The sequence below is a fragment of the Gekko japonicus genome, unplaced genomic scaffold, assembly GCF_001447785.1.
Source record: "Gekko japonicus isolate JY-2015 unplaced genomic scaffold, Gekko_japonicus_V1.1 scaffold581, whole genome shotgun sequence".
Classification (NCBI taxonomy): Eukaryota; Metazoa; Chordata; class Lepidosauria; order Squamata; family Gekkonidae; genus Gekko; species Gekko japonicus.
The window spans coordinates 895649-915431 of NW_015172570.1; the positions used below are offsets into that span (position 1 = coordinate 895649).

At 38.8% G+C, this 19783-nt stretch overlaps 1 protein-coding gene across 1 annotated transcript in view; it reads right to left on the reverse strand.

Annotated features, from left to right (window-relative positions):
- RASGRP1 (RAS guanyl releasing protein 1) overlaps positions 1-19783 on the reverse strand; it is a 97283-nt gene that overhangs the window by 45934 nt on the left and 31566 nt on the right. The window contains exons 2-5 of the mRNA XM_015421353.1: positions 15863-16044; positions 5693-5798; positions 1732-1794; positions 266-397 (exon numbers count right to left, since the gene is read on the reverse strand). Of these exons, the coding sequence (XP_015276839.1) occupies positions 266-397; positions 1732-1794; positions 5693-5798; positions 15863-16044 (483 nt within the window). The remainder of the gene's footprint in view (positions 1-265; positions 398-1731; positions 1795-5692; positions 5799-15862; positions 16045-19783) is intronic.

Sequence of the window (19783 nt, forward strand, 5' to 3'; positions counted from 1 at the left end):
AGAACAGGGGTACAAATCATTTGTTATGAAACCACTGGACAAGCCATTCCACAAAAACAAACATAAATAAAATGCCAGCCACATGATGATGTGCCCATGAGTTTGTAATCTAACACAGGTGTAAGTGATTCAAAGAATTTGAATAGAAATTTGTCACGAACTGTCTTAAATGGAACAAAGAAATAGTCTTATTTGTAATCACAAACCATGTATTACATTTTGCAAAATTGTTTTTCTTCCAACATATTAAGACCTTGACACTCACATTTGAGATGTGTCAATTAGGCGACAGTGTAACTCCTCACCATTAGTTCTCACCAGTTCCTGAAATTCCTCCACAGCATTAGTAAGATTAGAATCTGTTTTGAACATGATCCAGAATTCTGTTATCCAGTACCTGATGGGAACAAGAGATAGGTTTTCACTTGCATTTTTACAACTATACACCATAAGTGACTACAAAGTGAATTTATCTTTAATTCATTAGTACAAACAAAATTTCTATTCAATTGTGATGTAATTTAAAAATACTTATTAGGTACTATAACCAAGGAGTAAAATATTATGTATAAATTACTCACATACACAAGGGGGGAGGGTAAAAAAGAAAAAGAAAGGTGCTGGTACTCATATATAAGGTTACACCAATTTTCAACTATTCCTCCCTCACTAGGGGGCCTGACCTTCTACCCAAAGGAGGAAGCATAAAGAAGGAGCTATACGGCCTCTCTACACTCACTCACAGACAAGCTTGGTGTGCCTGAAAGCAAGGTATATTTTAGAGCAGGTATGACCCACAGCCACAATACCAGCTGGACAGGGCACAGGCCAGCAGGATTCTGAGGAGTTCGCCCTTGTAGAGCAGCAATTTTTTAATGTTAGAATTTGGTAGTTCTGGGATTGAACGTTTGAAGATGAGCTTGTGCCCTCATGTCCCAATAAGACCCTCTTCATATATATCCTTTAGAACAAGATATTACACTGGTATTTTTATCCTTTGCAGTTCATTCCTAATTGACCATATTGAAGGTAAAGCCACCGATGTTTCATAATGACATTCTTCCAGCTGAAACAAAAACTGGATTTGTGAAAACATATGCACTGTATTTGGCAAAACAAAGCGTTCATCTTCCCATCCTCTTTAGCTTGCTGGTATGCCAAGACCTTCACAAGTAGAACTCACATATTTTTTCAGCACCCATGCTAAAATGGTTGCCTGTCCCTGCACTAAATGAATGACCCAGTAGCACCAATGACACCCAATGCAGCCTCTAACACACACAACATTAAATTTCTTCAAAACTTTACAAAATAATGTGGACAATGGAATTTTTCCTTGGTATAAGCACCAACATTGTCATAGGTGCTGTCTAATAGGTGTCTGAGACATTCACAACACTACACATTCACAAGAGCCAGCTTGGTATAGTGGTTAAGTGTGCGGACTCTAATATGGGAGAACTGGTTTGATTCCCCACTCCTCCACTTGCAGCTGCTGGGTGACCTTGGGCAAGCCATAGTTCTGACAAGAGCTGTCATTAAAAGGGCAGTTCTTGAAAGAGCTCCTCCTCCTCTTCACATAATACTCACAATAAAGATTGGAAAGCAGGGGGAGAAGAGAGTTGTATTCGTGTTGTTGCTTTTTTCATAATACTAATAAATGGCAACAACTTTTAACAACTCATGTTTTATTTACTAAGTCATACATAAAAAACAAAAAAGTGTTCTTACCTTACAAGGTAGCATATCTTATGGCAAGTCAAAGAAGAATTGTTTTCCAAAGCATCCAGGTATGTAGGCAGCTGTTAAGGAAAGTATGTCAGCAGGCTACAGAACACTAAAAGTTCACAAAATCTCATCTGAAAACCCTAACAGGGACAAACTGCTGAAATTAAGAAAATAATATTTTGCTACTCAGTTAACTTTTTTCACAAAAATTTTAAAGTATCTTAGAAGGACAAAGGAGAATAGTATGTAAATACATTTCTAAATATTGTATTATCAGAATTGTCTGATACTTACAACTGCAACAATTGATTGTGCTAGCAAAATGTTAATTTGGGTTAAATCCATTCAAAGTAAAGAGGACTAGTTACCTTTGCAGTAAAAAGAAAAGTATTCTGTACACATCCTTGCTATATAACAGAAACTGAAAATGGTTAAGATTCCGAGAATCACTTTGTTCCAACAGTAAATACGTGACTAGCTCCTAATTACAGTACAGTAAGTTCTCTGTGAAAGGAACCACGCTACTGAATTAGAATATAGCAGTTTCAAGAATAAGTTTTTAGACCCTTTATACCGCTAAAAGGTAACAGGATCTCAAAGTGCATCACTTTGGTGGGATCATGACCAGTCTTCCCTCTAAGCTGAGTTAGTGTGAGCTAGCTCACAGTTTTTTAGCCTCCAGCTCACACATTTTTGTCTCAGCTCAGGAAGGTTGGCTCCAGAGCAAACTAATGTATGCAGTAGCCAAATCGCTCGCTCACAACTTTAATGCCAGCAGCTCATAAAGTAGAATTTTTGCTCACAAGACTCCACAGCTCAGAAGGAGCATTGATCATGATCACAGTATAGTGGGCCATTTGTAAGAAGAGTTGTTGTTCAGTCACACAGTCAGTCGCACAGTCGAGTCCGACTCTTCGCGACCCCATGGACAGAAAACCCCATGTAAGAAGAGACTTCTGGTCAAAAAGACATTTTGAGGATTAAGACCAAGGTTTAATAATGAGAAGTGTGGCTATTTCATCTTCCATTCAGAATTACCTTGAAGGCTTAGAGTTTAATACTGAACAAAACAAAAATACATTTTATCTCCAGTGTAGTAAATAAAGCCAACAAACCTTTCTTCTGGTCAAATTTGTATTTCTTCCCACCCACATAGGCCCTCAAAAATATTCCACTGATTCAGACCTCCTTGCATTAGGCTTTCTTAAAATATCTTTGGGGGGGGGGGAAATCAGCAAAATATGCTGAGTCATAGCTGGAAAGGGCTTTAAAGACACAGAGAAAAAATTATGGAGTCCTTCCTGGTCATTTTAATGTACAAAATGAAACAGCACTCACACACACACACAGATGATTTAACTAAATAAAGTATTATATATAGGCAGGATGAACTGAGATTTATGATACGATGAAACATCATTTTGAATAAAAGGATGGGGAGGTGATAAAAATTAGAGTCTGCACCAATGATTATATTTTAGAATAGTACATAAATGGGTACACTACAAATACTTAATTATCGAGACCAATTATCTTCCAACATCCTCACAACACCTTTTAAATTATTATTTAATATACTTTTATTTTGCTTTATCCAGCCAATATCAAATCAGTGACTTCAAGTCAGCAAGCAAGAGAACTGTATAGGAATATTTCAGGATATTACAGAAGATGGTTAAATAGAAATTGAAAATCAGGATGACTAGCATCTGGATCTGGTGTTTTATTTGCCAGCAAATTTGGAAAACGCAACAGTGGCCACAGGATTGGAAAAGATCAGTATACATTCCAATCCCAAAGAAGGGCAATGCCAAGGAATGTTCAAACTATCGCACAATTGCACTCATATCACACGCTAGCAAGGTCATGCTCAAGATCCTACAAGCTAGGCTTCAACAGTACGTGGATAGAGAACTACCAGAAGTACAAGCGGGGTTTCGAAGAGGTAGAGGAACTAGAGATCAAATTGCCAACATTCGCTGGATTATGGAAAAAGCAAGAGAGTACCAGAAAAATATCTACTTCTGCTTCATTGACTATGCTAAAGCTTTTGACTGTGTGGATCACAACAAACTATGGCAGGTCCTTAAAGAGATGGGAGTACCAGACCACCTCACATGTCTCTTGAGAAACCTGTATAAGGGCCAAGAAGCGACAGTTAGAACCGGATACGGAACAACTGATTGGTTCAGCATAGGAAAAGGAGTACGACAAGGATGTATACTGTCACCTTGCTTATTTAATATATATGCAGAGTACATCATGCGAAATGCTGGCCTGGATGAATCACAAGCGGGAATTAAGATTGCTGGGGAAAAGATCAACAACCTCAGATATGCAGACGATACCACTCTAATGGCAGAAAGTGAAGAGGACCTAAAGAGCCTCTTGCTCAGAGTAAAAGAGGAGAGCGCAAAAGTGGGCTTGAAGCTCAACATCAAAAAAACTAAGATCATGGCATCCGGCCCCATCACTCCTTGGCAAATAGAAGGGGAAGCTGTGGAAGTAGTGACAGACTTCACGTTCCTGGGATCCCAGATCACCGCAGACTGTGACTGCAGCCATGAAATTAAAAGACGCCTGCTCCTTGGGAGGAAAGCGATGGCGAACCTAAACAGCATGATAAAAAGTAGAGACATCACCCTGCCAACAAAAGTCCGCATGGTCAAAGCAATGGTATTCCCAGTAGTCATGTATGGCTGCGAGAGTTGGACTATAAGGAAGGCCGAGTGCCGAAGAATAGATTCTTTTGAACTATGGTGCTGGAGAAGACTCTTGAGAGTTCCTTGGACTGCAAGGAGATCAAATCAGTCAATCCTCAAAGAAATCAACCCTGACTGTTCCCTGGAAGGCCAGATAATGAAACTGAAGCTCAAATACTTTGGCCACCAAATGAGAAGGGAGCACTCACTGGAGAAGACCCTGATGCTGGGAAAGATTGAAGGTCAAAGAAGACGGGGACGGCAAAGGATGAGATGGTTGGACAGTGTCATCGATGCAACGAACATGAAACTGAGCAAACTTCAGAGGACAGCGGAAGACAGGAAGGCCTGGCGGGATCTAGTCCATGGGGTCGCGAAGAGTCAGACTCGACTGTGCGACTGAACAACAAAATGAACTCCAAACCGTTTTGGTTGGGAGCATAAGGCCTGTTTCAATATTATTCCCACAGTTCTGCACATAAGTAGGCCTCAAGTTCACATGCTCTCATCCCACTCCTTCACTGCACAGAAGATAATGTGCCACATGTGCAAACCAAGACATCCTGCTTTCAAGTAACTGTGAGTTCTCTCCTTTTAAATTGAATTTACCATGAGATCTCTCAAACACTAAAGAGAATGGAAGGAGCGGGAGGAGAAAGCATGATAGCCAGAGGACCACTCCCAAACTCACAGCACAAAAAAGAATAACATCTAAATATGTGCCATACTTCACATATACTCTAAGGTTTGGTGTTATTTAGAAAGAATTAACAAGAACGGGTTGACAAATTCAATCAGTAGTTAAAAATGGTATTAAGAAGCTGAGCTGCCTGACCTACATGCAGCTTCTGGAGAAGAAGGAACAAAGATAACCACAAAGTCTTGTGGAATGACTTGATTCAAGCATGACTGAAAGTGACAGCAACTAGCAGTTTTGGCAAACTCTGCAAGAGAAACAGGAATCTTTCATTCAGGAAAAGGTACCTGCTGTCTGCTAAAATTTGTCAATTAGTAAACAAAAAATAAAGCTCCTACACCTCTATAATATTCAGATGTTCAAAAACAAGTTATTACATAGGCACTGAATATTAGGTTAAAATCATATATTGGAAAACACCACCAGAATAATTTCTTTCCACCAGAAACAGTTATATAATTTGTTTAGTCGTGTCCAAGATATCCAAGTATTCTGTTGGCATACCACTTCTAAATCCTCTGGGTATTGTATTTTATGCATTAACTGTAAGCATTTAAAAGGATATAGATCAATTAATTTTTGCAGCATCTCAGTGGAGGAGATGATAAATCTGTGCATGGTCAATGTTACCTTCAGCAGCTGGGAATTTTTACACAGATTTCCTTCTGAATCTGAAAATGAATGTCAATCAGCTGATTGTTAACAGAAATATTATAAAAAAAACCTTTTGACACACTTCCTGGTCAGCTTTCAAGATTCAGTTAACCTACTGTCACACTCCTTGTGGTAGGATGGCTTACTGAAAGACGCCAGGACTGAAATGATGCTTAAGTCGAAGAACTGGCACATGACTGAAAGCTCCATGGTGCCAGCTAAGTAAGGGTTAGGGGGTAGCTAGCATTCCTTCAGATTTTCACAATACCTCAACTAGAAGAAGAATCAATCAAATGGTGTAAGACATGCATGGGTGTGATCTCACAGTATAGGATTTAAAGGAAAAGGGCTAAAGTGGTTAGAAGGTCAAGTCCCTGTGAGTCCAGTGGAGAATTCCAAGCTGGTATTCTGTTCACCTCATCTCTGTTCAGTAGATCAAGTATGGGTGATTCTAAACATGAGAAGGAAGGATGACCTCTTTTTATGGTACCTGGTTGGTGGTCTGCTCCATAGGCCCTCCTAGCAATACCCCAGTCAAAGAAATGTGTTACAGCAGTAACAGCAATTTCACAAACAGATGCATGTTATTACTCAAAAAAAGATCATGGGATCTAGAAACTCTTTAATAAATGTTACATTTCTCTTTAGAGCTATCAGAAGAGTAGGCCAACCTGATAGCTTGTCTCCAACAAAGCACTTAAGCAGAGGCTGAATGTCAAAAGCAGGACAATATTACTAAAAGAAGGGGGCAGCAGGATAGACCAGCTGACTTGTCTATATCAAAAATCTGTTATTTAGCTGCTGAGCTGAACACCACCACTACATAAAGATCACCTTAGTCTTTTTGACATGATTTTATTGCATTTTAGTAAGTAAGGTGCAAGCCACCTTGGAAATTTTTTAGTTGAAAGCTAGTCTATAAATAAACCACATAAAATAATGATCCTTTAAAGAAACCTCTGTTCTACCCCATCCTAGGCAGAAAATTTCCCCAAGGTATAATACATTCACTTTGTCATTCTGCATTATACTTATCTGTTGTATACAATCCCCTAGTGCATACACTAAAACCAGGACATTTGTGAGTGCAAATAACTATTTACAGTTTTGTGGTTTGTGGCCAAAGATTGTAATTTCATATAAACTGAAATGCTAACGTAAGTAGAAATGGAAGTTCCTTGTTAGTTTAAAACAAAATAAATCCCTCTCAAATGGGTTAAATGTATTTTTGTGACAAATAGCTTTTAAATGCTGCTAAGTGTGAGACAAGCAAGCAAAACCGCTCATTATAAGTATTAATGAAGAAAAATATTAAATTAGCAAACTATATATTAGACTTGCAGCTTTAAAAACTATGCATGCATTTAAGAGGAAACAGATTTTCAAGCTGCATTACTATTCACATATAACATTTATATTCCTCCTTTCCCAACCTTAGTTATCACAAATCCTCTATAGCATAAAGCAACAGAAACAAACATAAATATTTGGGAGGGGGGCAGGAATAGCAGCAAAAATGAAAGTTGGGTCCTATTATTCCATCAAGCTAAATACCTTATAGAGGCCTCTAAAACCAAGAAAAGAGAAATGTTGCTGGAACTCCAGGTGTGGGGAAGTTATTCCTTAGAGGGTAACAACTGATAAAATCCTGCTTCATATAACTGATAATGGAAGCAACAGCTTTTAAAGATGACCTTGAAAGTTGAGTGCAATCACACAGGGAGAGGTACTCTTTAAAATATATATCAGTCCAAGAATCAGCAAGAATAAGTGCAAGAATCAGTAGATGTTCCTGTCATATCACATTCCAAACATGGTGGAAGATAGTATGTATAAATGAACTACATTTTGATCTCTTAATTGTTGTTTTGGGGGGAACCTTTTCAATGTAATTTTGAATGTTGGTCTTGCTAGCCAATTGTTATCTTGGCAACCTATTTCCAGGACAGAGGAGGGCCAGCATTTAGAACTGGAGAGAGGCCATCTGACTCCTGGGACCTCTTTGGCCACCACCCATAAAGAAAGAGTTGAGTTCTGCAGCAGAGATGAAACTGCACAGGAAAGAAGTCCTAGCCTTGTAGATAGTTTCAGGTAGGTAACCATATTGGTCTGCCATAGAAGAGCTAGATTTGAGTCCAGTAGGACCTTAAAGACCAATAAGATTTCCAGGGTATAAGGGAGCTTTAGCTCTCAAAAGCTTATACCCTGGAAATTTTGTTGGTCTTCATCAATACACATCTGCTAAGCACAAAATCAACAATCTGTTTCTGGGAGGGGGGTATATTTATGGCTACTATCCATGGGTTATCTCCTTGAAGTTGGGCCAATAACTCTTAAATGCAAGGAATAAAACTTTCTTTGCTTGATACATTTTAAGTGGACTGCCTGGGATGTGCTATTTATTCAGAGTATATACCCACTGGGACGGCCACATAGTGATAAAAGTATTCTGATAGGGAGAACAGAGATTCCAATACCGAATCGCAAAATCTGGTCTAATCAGTTTAGAGATGCTATTCTATTGGATGGTTCATGTGACCAAATCTCATTCAATATAACTTCCGAAAAGGAGCCTAAGCTAATATAGAGTTCTTTATAACCCACCCACCCCCAATTTCTGCAGAGATAACAGACGCTGAAGAAAAAAATTCTAAGTGCTCCAAGAGTGCACAAGTGTGCTCTCTTGAAATTTAGGGACCTTGGCAAATGCACTCTCACAGCTTCCCCCAAGGTTTCCTGACCCTTAGTAAAACCACAGGAGCATACTAAGCAAGGTTGTGAATCTTCTAAGTACACCTCCAGAAATAATTTTAAGTGCTAACTGAGCTCTTCCGACCACAATGTTGACTCTAATAAACTCCATTAGCACTTACAAAATGATTTCTAAAAACTACAGGAACACAATTGTGCAAGTGTGCAATTTAGTGACTGGAAAAAGTGACTTCCCTAAGGTTCAAGGACATTGGGGGGGGGGAATGTAGTACAAAAGTGGAATTAGGTTAAATGTTTTCTTCTGCACAAGCAGAGCAAAGGACTGGGATTAGCTGGTTGTGGAGTCAAGCAGGAATTTCTGGGGGCCCACTCTAATAGGCCGGGGGGGGGCTTTTTTGCCTGCTCCTCCTGGGCCGGGGGGGGGGAATGAGATTTAAATAGGCCTGGTGTAAGCTGGTTAGGCCTTAACTGGGTAAGCAGGATGAGCAAAGGTTGAGGTGGTTTAGGGCTGGCAAGCACCCCGAGGTATCAATGATAAGGAGAGGTCTTCAAGCTGTGCACTTTTGGTTTGGCAATCTGCGTGGCTCTTCTGTTAGGCCCGCTTTGTAGTCAAGTCTAGCTTGCATAAACTCTTTCAATTCGTGGAAGTTTGGATCAAATTCATTGTTTTCATCTGAACATTAGAGTATAACTAACAACTTGCATTTTTAAAAAGTTGACTCTACGAGGAGCAGTGCTTGCATTTTTTAACATATACTAAAAGTATGTTCAATTTCTTTTAGTCTTAACAAGCAGAAAGACTTAGAAGACTCACTCACATTTCCGTTTGCATACCTGTGAGAGAAACCACACACCCTGCTAAACGAAAGGGGGGGGGAGGAAAAAAAGAAACCACTAAATAAATGCTAAATGGGGTAAAATCTGTAGGCATTAATACTATAGAATGTTGCTTAGGAAGTTGCATTTAAATGTGATATATAGTTATACTGCTTTGAAATAAATTCCATTGCAATGTAAAAAGATAATGTGAGTGACCTATTATTATAAAAATTCAGTGGTCTCTCATTCAGAAACCCAGAGTCTCTTTGATACATTATAACAAGATGGCTGCCCTATTTTCTTCTTTAAAGGTCTTATATAAGTACACATTGTATTACATTATAATAGAGGCTAGTTTCTTATATGATTGCCAACTTACAAACCATAGCCCCCCCCCCCTTTCTAAATCAAACAAGCTTGATGTATGTTTTCAGGACAGTAGCAATCAAGACACACTCCTTCCCCATTCCTAAACATACCTACTTACAAGTAAATCATGTTTATTGCAGAATAACGTATTTCCATATTAAACATGCTTACAATTTGCATCTTGAATAAGATACACCTTACATTCTAAGCCCAAAGGCCCTAACACTGTGTAGCACTGAAGATATAACACAACACGTGTGTGTGTATAAAGTTACATCAAGTCGCAGCCAACTTATGGCAACCCCAGCAAGGGGCTTTCAAGGGAAGAGATGGTTTGCCACTGCCTTCCTCTGCAGAATCTTCCTTGGCGGTCTCTGTTCGAAGTACCAACCCTGCTTAGCTTTTCAGATCTGAGAAGATCAAGCTATACCATGCTGCCTTCCCTCCTCAATGCAAACATAAGAGTAGTGAAATGTCAAGTCTCCAAATAAGGGTTCACAGTAGAATCTCCTTCCTTTGAAATATGGTTCTCAGATGGTGTTTCATGATCTCTGACATTACAGGCTCTCTTTGATTAGCATTTGAATTCACCAAGAAATTTCTGAAATTGCACTGATCATAAATTTTAAATTTGCACATGACACTTATATACTCTTCTTTTAAGATGCTCAGGTTGACCACGGACTAGGCCATGTCCTCTTTATCTTTAATAACAAACAACATAATGCACCTTCACATCATTCTCAGGACATGTTACATTAATACTAGCAATTGTTTAAGAGAGCATTATCAAAACTGTGTTATTTCTGCTACCGAGCTTGACACATTTCATTTGTATCAAGGGCAGTCAAAATATATTAATCTGTGTTCTGTTATTTATGCCAATAGTACCAATTGTAGCAGGGTTGATACATGGTTTTCCCAGGTCATTAATGACTCTTGCATTTTCCCTGTGTAATTTTTATTCTCAATGATACTCTCCTAATGTTAAGAATCTAACATACAAAAAGAAACATTTTAAATTAAAATGATGCAAAAATTGACCAAAAAATCACAATAGCAATTTCAAGCATTGCTATTAGAATGCGAACTCCAGTTCAGGAAATTCCTGGAGATTTGGGGGTGGTGACTAGGAGGACAGAGCCTGGGGAGAAAAGGGACTTCAGTGGGTATGTGACACCCTTTGAAGCAGCCATTTCCTTTGGGAGAACTGTTCTCTGCAATCTGGAGATCTGAGAGAATTCCAGGCCCTACCTTGACGTTGGCAACCCTAATTATAACTGATTCTGGACCAGTAACAGCCAAAGAAGTAAAATAGCACCTGTGTCTGAAAGCATGAGAACAATAAACACTTTTAAGCATTCAATGTATTTTGTGTACATTACATCGTGTTTTTTTTTAAATCCAGCTGTAGATATGACCCACCATCCATAGGTAATAACAAGACTGGAATTAGTCCAAGCAGTTATTTTCTTGGCTTGACCTACTGTGAGACCAAGCTCCGCTCCTACTATATGATACAATGATATCATGATGAAAGAATGTAAAGCCATAGCCAGAACAACAAAAAGGTTAATTGGACCAGCATTTTGTGACTCTCTTTTGATATTGCTGCATCATGTCGTGCACAGAGTATGAGAAATACATTCTGGCTAGTTCACAGAAAAATCACACAACAAGTTTTTGGGGATGGCACAAAACTTGTCACCCACTTGACCCCAAACACTAAAAATGACTATTTCCCTCCCAACAGTTTCATCAAATCACATTAGATTAAATTCTTCAGCAAACGTCAACAGCTGTACCTTCATAAAAAGTCAGTGGTTTGTGGTTTTCAATTTTTAACTGTTTTTTTAAAATTTTAGTTAAACTTTCATAGTCATGGAGGAAATTCTCCTATGGAAAATATTGATTTATCAGAAAGCTGTTCTATGTTAGTTAAACAAAATCATCTTTTGTTACCTAAATTAGTGTTTAGCATTCTAAAGGGCTCTAAGAAGACTTCTGTTCCTGTAATGTGATTATCTCCCCATTAGCTTCATTTCAGTTGCCAAGCAACATTAAAGCTTTTATGCCATTTTGACAGAAGTACACTAGGATGAGTTAAATGTACAAAGATTAATCTCATTTTAATACAAAACAATAAATCTTAACACTTAAAACACTTTTACTGGGAACAGAGTCATGTGTACAGTGCAGGGTCATAACTAATACATTTGAAGGAAAAAGGCACATATTATACTGATTAAAAGAGAAATAGAAGGGGGGAAAGTAGTTTGCTCCTGTATCAAGTACACATTTATGCAGTACAAAACATGTTAACTGCTACTGCATAATTTACTGTAGCAATTTGTTAAAGATCTAGATGAGTAAAATTAAATTCCAATATGGGAAATTGGTGGATTTCCTGCAAATATATCTAATCTGTTTGTTAAGTTTCCATGCTGAATATCTCAAACAATGTGGCATGAAGTACTTTAAAAAGGTTATAACAGTCTTTATTCCCAAAAACTGAAAGCAAATTTAAAAAAAGGAACTGATATATGTGTAAAATAGCATTTAAAACCAAATAAAAATGATTGGTTTATGATACATTTGATGTGAGAATCCTCCAAACAAACAAACCAAAATCCAAACAAGTTCTCTATAACTGCTGTTATATCTCCAAATTTCCGGATCACAGGAACCAAATAAGGACACACCAATAGCCTACGCAATTCTGTGCAAAATAAGACCTACGTCATGGTTGCAAAACAACTCTCCTTGGCAGAAGAACTCCAGAGAAAATAATGAGACATGAAGTGTTATTAAAAGGGAATCTGCTGATTATGAGTACAGCCTGGAAATCCAAATGCACTAGGAGACAAAGGTTCTGAAACTAAAGACCTCTCAAGGTTTTAATTCTCCACCTATTCAAAAATTTAGGATACCTGGAAATATACCTCACCTGAACAGAATATACTGATTGGAGGCCACCTCAAAAAAACACAGCCAGGTTATCTCCTTTCACTCAGCACAGGAAAGCAAGCTTAATCTTGAGTGTTTGCGTTTGTTCAAGCAGCTGGTAGCTTTCTGCCAATTCCCTGATCTACCTCAATGATATGGTTGAGAGATCCAGTGACTTTAGCATTCTTAAGGAAACCCTAGATTAGCAGAGCCAAATAAGAATTGCCATGGAGATCTAAAGGGCAAAATATCCAGTTAAGGAGAGTTAAGTTAAGACAACCTCATATTCCTTGCCATGTGTCATATATCATACAATGGTAGTTGCAAACTCAATCCAAAAAGACAGCACATACAAAATTGCAATAATTGGCAATTCTGAATCCTTGTGAACCATTTATGACTTACACATAACATGCTATTTTCAGACAGCCAAACCAAATGCAATTTTGGAGATAGTTCAATGAATCTCTCTCTCTCATATACACATACCAAAAATCTTACAACAGAGCTGTGTAAGCTACTCAGTGGAACAGAAGTGTATGGATATTAGATTTAGGGTTAATTTTAAACCCAGACTAGGTTTTCACATAAACCAGCTCCTAAAATACTGCAGAAATAATCTACTTTCTGACATGCTTTGGTCCAAATGACTATAAATGTATCACAACCAGAACAAAGTTTGAGTCCAGTTGCACCTTTAAGACTGACAAAGTTTAATTCTGGGTATAAGCTTTTGTGTGCAGAACTTTGTTCTGTTGCTTCAGACCAACACGGCTAACCACTTGAATGTATTACAACCAAAATCACTAAATATTCATTCTTTTGCCAAGCATTTAACTGCAGTAAAGCAATCAAAATGAATCATGTTATCTGAAATATGCCAGAACAAAGGCTGTATACATTCAGCTGAAAACTGAATTGCAAGAATCCCAAGTAATTTTTACACCAATAGCAAATCTACAATAGATCCACCAGATAACCAGGTATTTGATGTCATTAATTAACCCAATAGAAACTGCTTCTTGTATGTGAAGTAGCAGAGCACAAAGCTGCAAATTCCTTGTTCTCCACTGATTGCCAATGCAATGTTTATAGTTTCCAAAAATAACTAAGATGTTTCCTTAAGACCCTTATCTGGTGTTACCACCTTCAATTCATGGCTGTTTCAAAACTAGTAGGAAGTCCCAAGATAGTTTCTTTTTAGCACAATGGATGTTCTTAAAATAAAATTTAACCTGCTTTGGAGGAACATCACTGTTTGTTTCAATTATGTGCTGGACAATACACTTTTTTGTTTTTGTTTTCCATTTAAAAAATCAGGTTTCCTATAGTCACTAGTTAAGAATTTGACAAACTAGCCTCAGTTTGAGACCTATAAGATTATGGCTAGATATGAATCAAATTCATTTGGGGAAGATACCAATAAAATGTGACACCAACAGAGAAAAGAAAATACAGTTTTTGAAGAGCATTTGTAGAATTGATATGTAAAATATTGTTTTCTTCCCCAGAACAATTTAGACAAATCAGATATGGCCTGCAGTCAGATTCTACACAAGTTTACTTGGAAGTAACCTCAACCAAATTAATGGGGGCTAAACCTACAGTACAACTCTACAGAGGATCATATGAGAAGACTGGAAGGAAATTCATACCAAAACCAATAGCAATTGCTTCCATACAAACATCATTTTTGCAAGTCGTAAATTATGGTTTGTTTTTGATGCTTCTATTTTAATACAATTGCAAAAGGAATGCTAACAGAGTAAGTGCCTTGAGATCAACATTGTATTTAGCTGAATATACTTTATCAAGAATAAAAGCAAAACTGTATTTGTAGTTGTGGAAGTGTGAGGTCTTGGTCTTTCAGTAGTATTATGGAAGAAACAAACAAATTAATTCCATATTTGTTTGTTTAATTTAGCCTTTATTGGCATACGTATACACATACAATAATTCCATGCAATACCTCTGGTACAGCAACAAAGAACTGGGAACTATGACTACAAGTCCCATACCCTTAATTCTTCACCAGATATGGATCTGGTTTTGTAAATGCTTTGTCATAAATAAACAACAGCACATGCCTTCCCTTTGGAAGTGCTGGGAGGATTAGTCATTGTTTGGTGCCTGATTCAAGAAGGTGGAGTGCTGTGTAAGTGCTGAGCTTATTCAGCTCCTTCAAATACCTCACAGAAAAGAAAGCTATCAAAGTGTATTATGCCACACACATATGGACAAAAATAAGAACAGTTTGGTCAATTTTTTGCGCTTGACATCATTTATTCCTCTCCTCCTACACACACACAGAGATAAAATGCATTTTATTTAACTGCAACTGGAATAATACAGGCCTTCAACTGTGTGTTTATAGTTATCTATCAGACATAAACGGGACATGAACAAATAGATCATTTATTCTGACATATCCAGCCCATAGCATACAAAAACATAAGCAGTACCAATACAAACAATACTGTAGAGAAAACTCAGAAGTCCTTATCAGAATCCCTATTTTAAATGGTATTTTGCCCTTGTGTATATAATGAATTGTAAACTGCAATACATGTAATAGATAATATGCTAAAACAAGTAACTCAGAATATACTTTTAAAGTGCTAAATCTATTCAAAGGTATACTGTCATTGAAGAAGTAAAAAAAGCATGAATAATGCATACGCTAGCTAAATGCTGTTCCATCAAGATTTTTTACTTCACTTCTCTCCCCTTGACAAAAAGACTAAATTATTCTCTTTGGTGTTAAAACAACAAGCACCCCTCTCCCATAACCATTCATTTAGCTGTGCTATGAAACCAGTTTCTTTCTTTCTTTATTTTTTTTTAAAGACAGCATACAAAACAATACCTGGATCTGAATATTTCAACTCTGTTCAGAAAGGGCATGCATTTATTAAGAATGATCTATGTGCCTAACGTATATTCAGATTCTGTATCTTAAGGGAGGGAAAATAAAATAATTCCAGAAACACTGATAACTCTAGTGCATTAGTGAGGGTCTGCAAGGGCAGTACTGATACTGTTATCACTCTTAGCTCTCAAAAGACAAATAGAAATATATTCACATAATGATGTTTGCATCAAACCAAATATTAATAAGAGCAATAATAAAATGTCAGTCTCTTCTGACTGATATATCTATCAAACATACTGCACAATAAATTACCTAAAATGCCACAGCAAAACAGTCTGAAAAAAGTCAAATCACCTAACTCACCAAATGAATGAATGCAAGTATCAATAAGGTCATCTAGGCTGGCTCCCTTGGCTAAGTGCCCCAGAGACATCGTTATTCTGAACTCAGCAGTCTGGGCAAGATCTGAATGGAAGCAATGCTGACAGAGCTGCTTCAGCTCAACAGCTGCCTTCTGATCAGAGCTGCATCCCTCTGAAGCTTTCCTAAAGAGGGGGAGAAAAAACCAGAAACATATGAGAACATTCACAGGAGCCTCTACAGCAGTTGGAAAAGGAGAGACTCCCATGAATTGGGTTACTCAAACATTCCCCCTCCCACTTGGAGAATCCATCAAATAAGGTTCCCCCACTTTTGTAAAAGACTATTCCCTACATTTGTCATGTGCCTCTATAGCACAAGGAGTTCTTCACTGTCATTATTTTTATCCATTACTGACATTCTAAATACAGGAGATTTCACAAGCAAACTAATCACACAAACCCTTTCCCCACTATCAATCAACATTAGTTGGAATGGCCATGGGCAAGAAGAACAGCAGTAGGCAGGCTCTGACCCAAATCTGCACATGATCATTTGGATGTATGTAAAGATTCATCCAGGTATAAACATTTAGAACTTTTCCCTCAAGACTAGGAACTCTGAAAAAACTGAGTTACCAGCTAACTGTAATATGTACAAGAAGAGCCTTTGCTACGGTTGCCAGGTCTCCCCTGGCCACTGGCAGGGGATGGGGGCGGGTAGGGTTGCCAGGTCTGGATTGGAAAATACCTGGAGACTTTGGGGGTGGATTCAGGAGAGAGTGGGGCTTAGGGAGGGGCGGGGCCTCAGCATGGTACAATGCCGTAGAGTCCACCCTTCAAAGCAGCCATTTTCCCCAGGGAAGCTGATTTCTGTCAGCTGGAGATCAGTTGTAAAAGCAGGAGATCTCCAGGTCCCAGCTGGAGGTTGGCAACCCTAGATTGCCAGAAACAGGTTGGGGAAAACTCCTGAAAATTTGGGGCTGGAGCCTGGAGAGGACAGGGACCTCAGCGAGGTACAATGCCATAGAATCCACCTCCAGAGCACCCATTTTCTCCAGGGGAACTGATTTCTGTAGTCTAGAGACGACCTGTAATTATAGATCATCCCCAAGCCCCACCAGGATGCTGGCATCACTCGTCATTATAGAACTTCCACTCAACATGCTTAGAACAGAGAAAACAGCAGAAGCTAGAGTGTGTTTAACCTATTCCCTTTTCAAAATCTCCAAAAATGTATTTTTCTTCAGTTAAAAAAAACATTTTAGACATGATAGCAAATAAAAATGTTATTCCAATTCCATCCCTTTGTCATATTCAGGCATAGCCAGGAACTCAAGTCACGCTTCAAGTTCTCAGTAGTTCTCATTATGTTCTATGGGATTATATAAACGGACTAGAAGACTTTTAGGGCAATTATAACCCTCCATCCCTAAAATACTGAGTTCACTAAAAGAGAAACCTCAGTTCCCACTCCAAATGTGTCTTCCAAGTGATTGGCTACCCTACAGGCCTATGGAAAGAAGTGAAGTCCAGTATTTGTGGAGGAAAGATCTGTCCTTGAGAAGCATTCAAAAGTAAACATGGTTGTTTCCTTCAGAACACCTATAAGATGATCCCATACTGTGAACACTATTCTGTCATGACAAGCATTGAAATTTGTTATGAACTTCTCTTGATCAATAAAGACAAGTACCAAAAAGTTTTATTTGTTTAGAAGTTTTATACAATGTATTTCAACCAAATGATGTCCAAGATGGCTAACAAGAGATTTAAACAATACAGGTATAAAATACAAGGCAATATGAATTATGACCTTTAAAGCCCTTGATGACCTAGGATTCATATGTCTGAGGGACCACCTCTCCTGGTATGGACCCATGCAAACATTAAGGCATACTTTATCTTTACTGTTGGTTCCCTCTCATCAAAAAACATGTTTTCAATTTTGTGAGAGGATGAACATTTTCAGCGGTAGCGCCACAACTGTAGAATGGATTGCTAGAAGAAGTGCAGCAACTTCCAATTTTACTGCTTTTAAATAAACTGGAAAGTGGCTTTCAGGTAGTTCTGTCATAACCAGAAGGGGAAGATAAGAATTAAATTAACTGTCCTGGGTTTTAACTGGCATTGGGTATATTATTGTTATGGACTTCAAAAGAGCAGAATATAATTCTTCCAAAAACAAAATAGCTATAAGAACAGTCTGTACTTTTCAGGTTGGTGATTACCATCCAGCCCTAGCACTGTTAATTATTAATTTGTCAACTATTTCTACAGCACTTTTTTCTTTTAGTTGCATTGTCCCAAAACAATTGTTTAGATACAGATCTCTCCAGAATCTTCTGCCTCAAAGACTGAGGCAAACAATTCAGCTAATTTCCCTGCAGTTTCCCAGCCTTCCCCAATACTACTTTCATACCTGTGATATCAAATAGTCCCCACTGCTTCCCTGGCTGGTTTCCTATAAAAGGGTACAGTTAAGCAAATGTTTATTTGCTTAAATATGTTCTGTAATTTGTTCTTGGGATGTAAAATAGTATAATGTGGCCAGATCTCATCAGATCTCAGAAGCTGAGCAGGGTGGGCATTTGGATGGGAGACCACCAAGGAAGATTTTCCACAGGAAGGCAATGACAAACCACCTCTGCTTATCCACCTGCCTTGAAAACCTATCGGGTCACCTTAAGTCTGCTGCAACTTGATGGCACTTTACACATACACAATTTGTTCCTAAAATCATCTTATTATATATTTAGAATTGGTGCCACAGTTTGCCTTCTTCTATATTTATGTATATCTTCGATTTCTACCCCGCTCCAACCCCGAAGGGTCTCTGAGCGGCTTACAAGTTCCAAATTTTATCCCTAGCTAAGGCCACATGTCTACAGGGTTGGGGCTGCCTACTGGCACCCAGGTGGCAGGGCTCGCTTGTTTCTATATTTTCTATATTTCTATATCTTCTATATTTATTTATTTATATCTTCGATTTCTACCCCGCTCCAACCCCAAAGGGTCTCTGAGCGGCTTACAAGTTCCAAATTTTATCCCTAGCTAAGGCCACATGTCTACAGGGAGGATTTTGTAAGAAATTCCATATATGCATTGTCAAATTTGATAGCACTCTGGTCACCATTTCCAAGGAACTGAACAATCCTGTGCACTGGATATTGCCTGCAGGGGTCATTTCGTAGAAAAAGAGCTAGGGGAACTCATTAGCATAACTCATTAGCATATGCCACACCCCCTGACATCAGGGGCCCGGCAGTGGACCTGCAAGGCCAGCGGGAGTGCGAGGAAGCCCCGCCAAGGCCCTCCCTGGCCCCAGGCAGCCAGGGGTGGGGAGAGGCGGGGAGGAAGCAACTTACCCTCCTCCTGCCTCCTCCTGGCTGAATGAGGGCTGGAAGCGGGGCGGCCGGAAGCAGGCTTTGTCATGTGCCCCGCCCCCCTGCACCTCACCCGGGGGAACTGCGTTCCCCTGCGTTCCCCCCCAAAATGACCTCTGATTGCCTGCTGATAAAAATTAAATGAACAGATATTTCCATGGCAAACAACTCCGAATCACAACCATCTTACATGTTGTCTCTTTGTAATGATCAAAAATGATATTTCCCAGTAAATCTGAGGACAGAGGCATACAATACTGTTGTATTCACTAGCCAAGAAGAATGATGGATGAAATTCTAGCTCAGAGCAACCTGGGTTATTGACAGTGCAGTCCCAAGCTGGTCTGCTCAATGAGGTACAGTCTCAGGAAACTGTTCTTAGGATTCCACTGCCTGATACTGATCTGCCGGGGGGGGGGGGCGCGGAGCAAGTGGTTACGAACTTGTACCAAAATGCAGAAATGCTGAGCCAGCAAGATGCAGTTTTTAGGAGCCTAATTTTATTTATTTATTTTGGTGTTTGGTAGCCACTTTAAGTT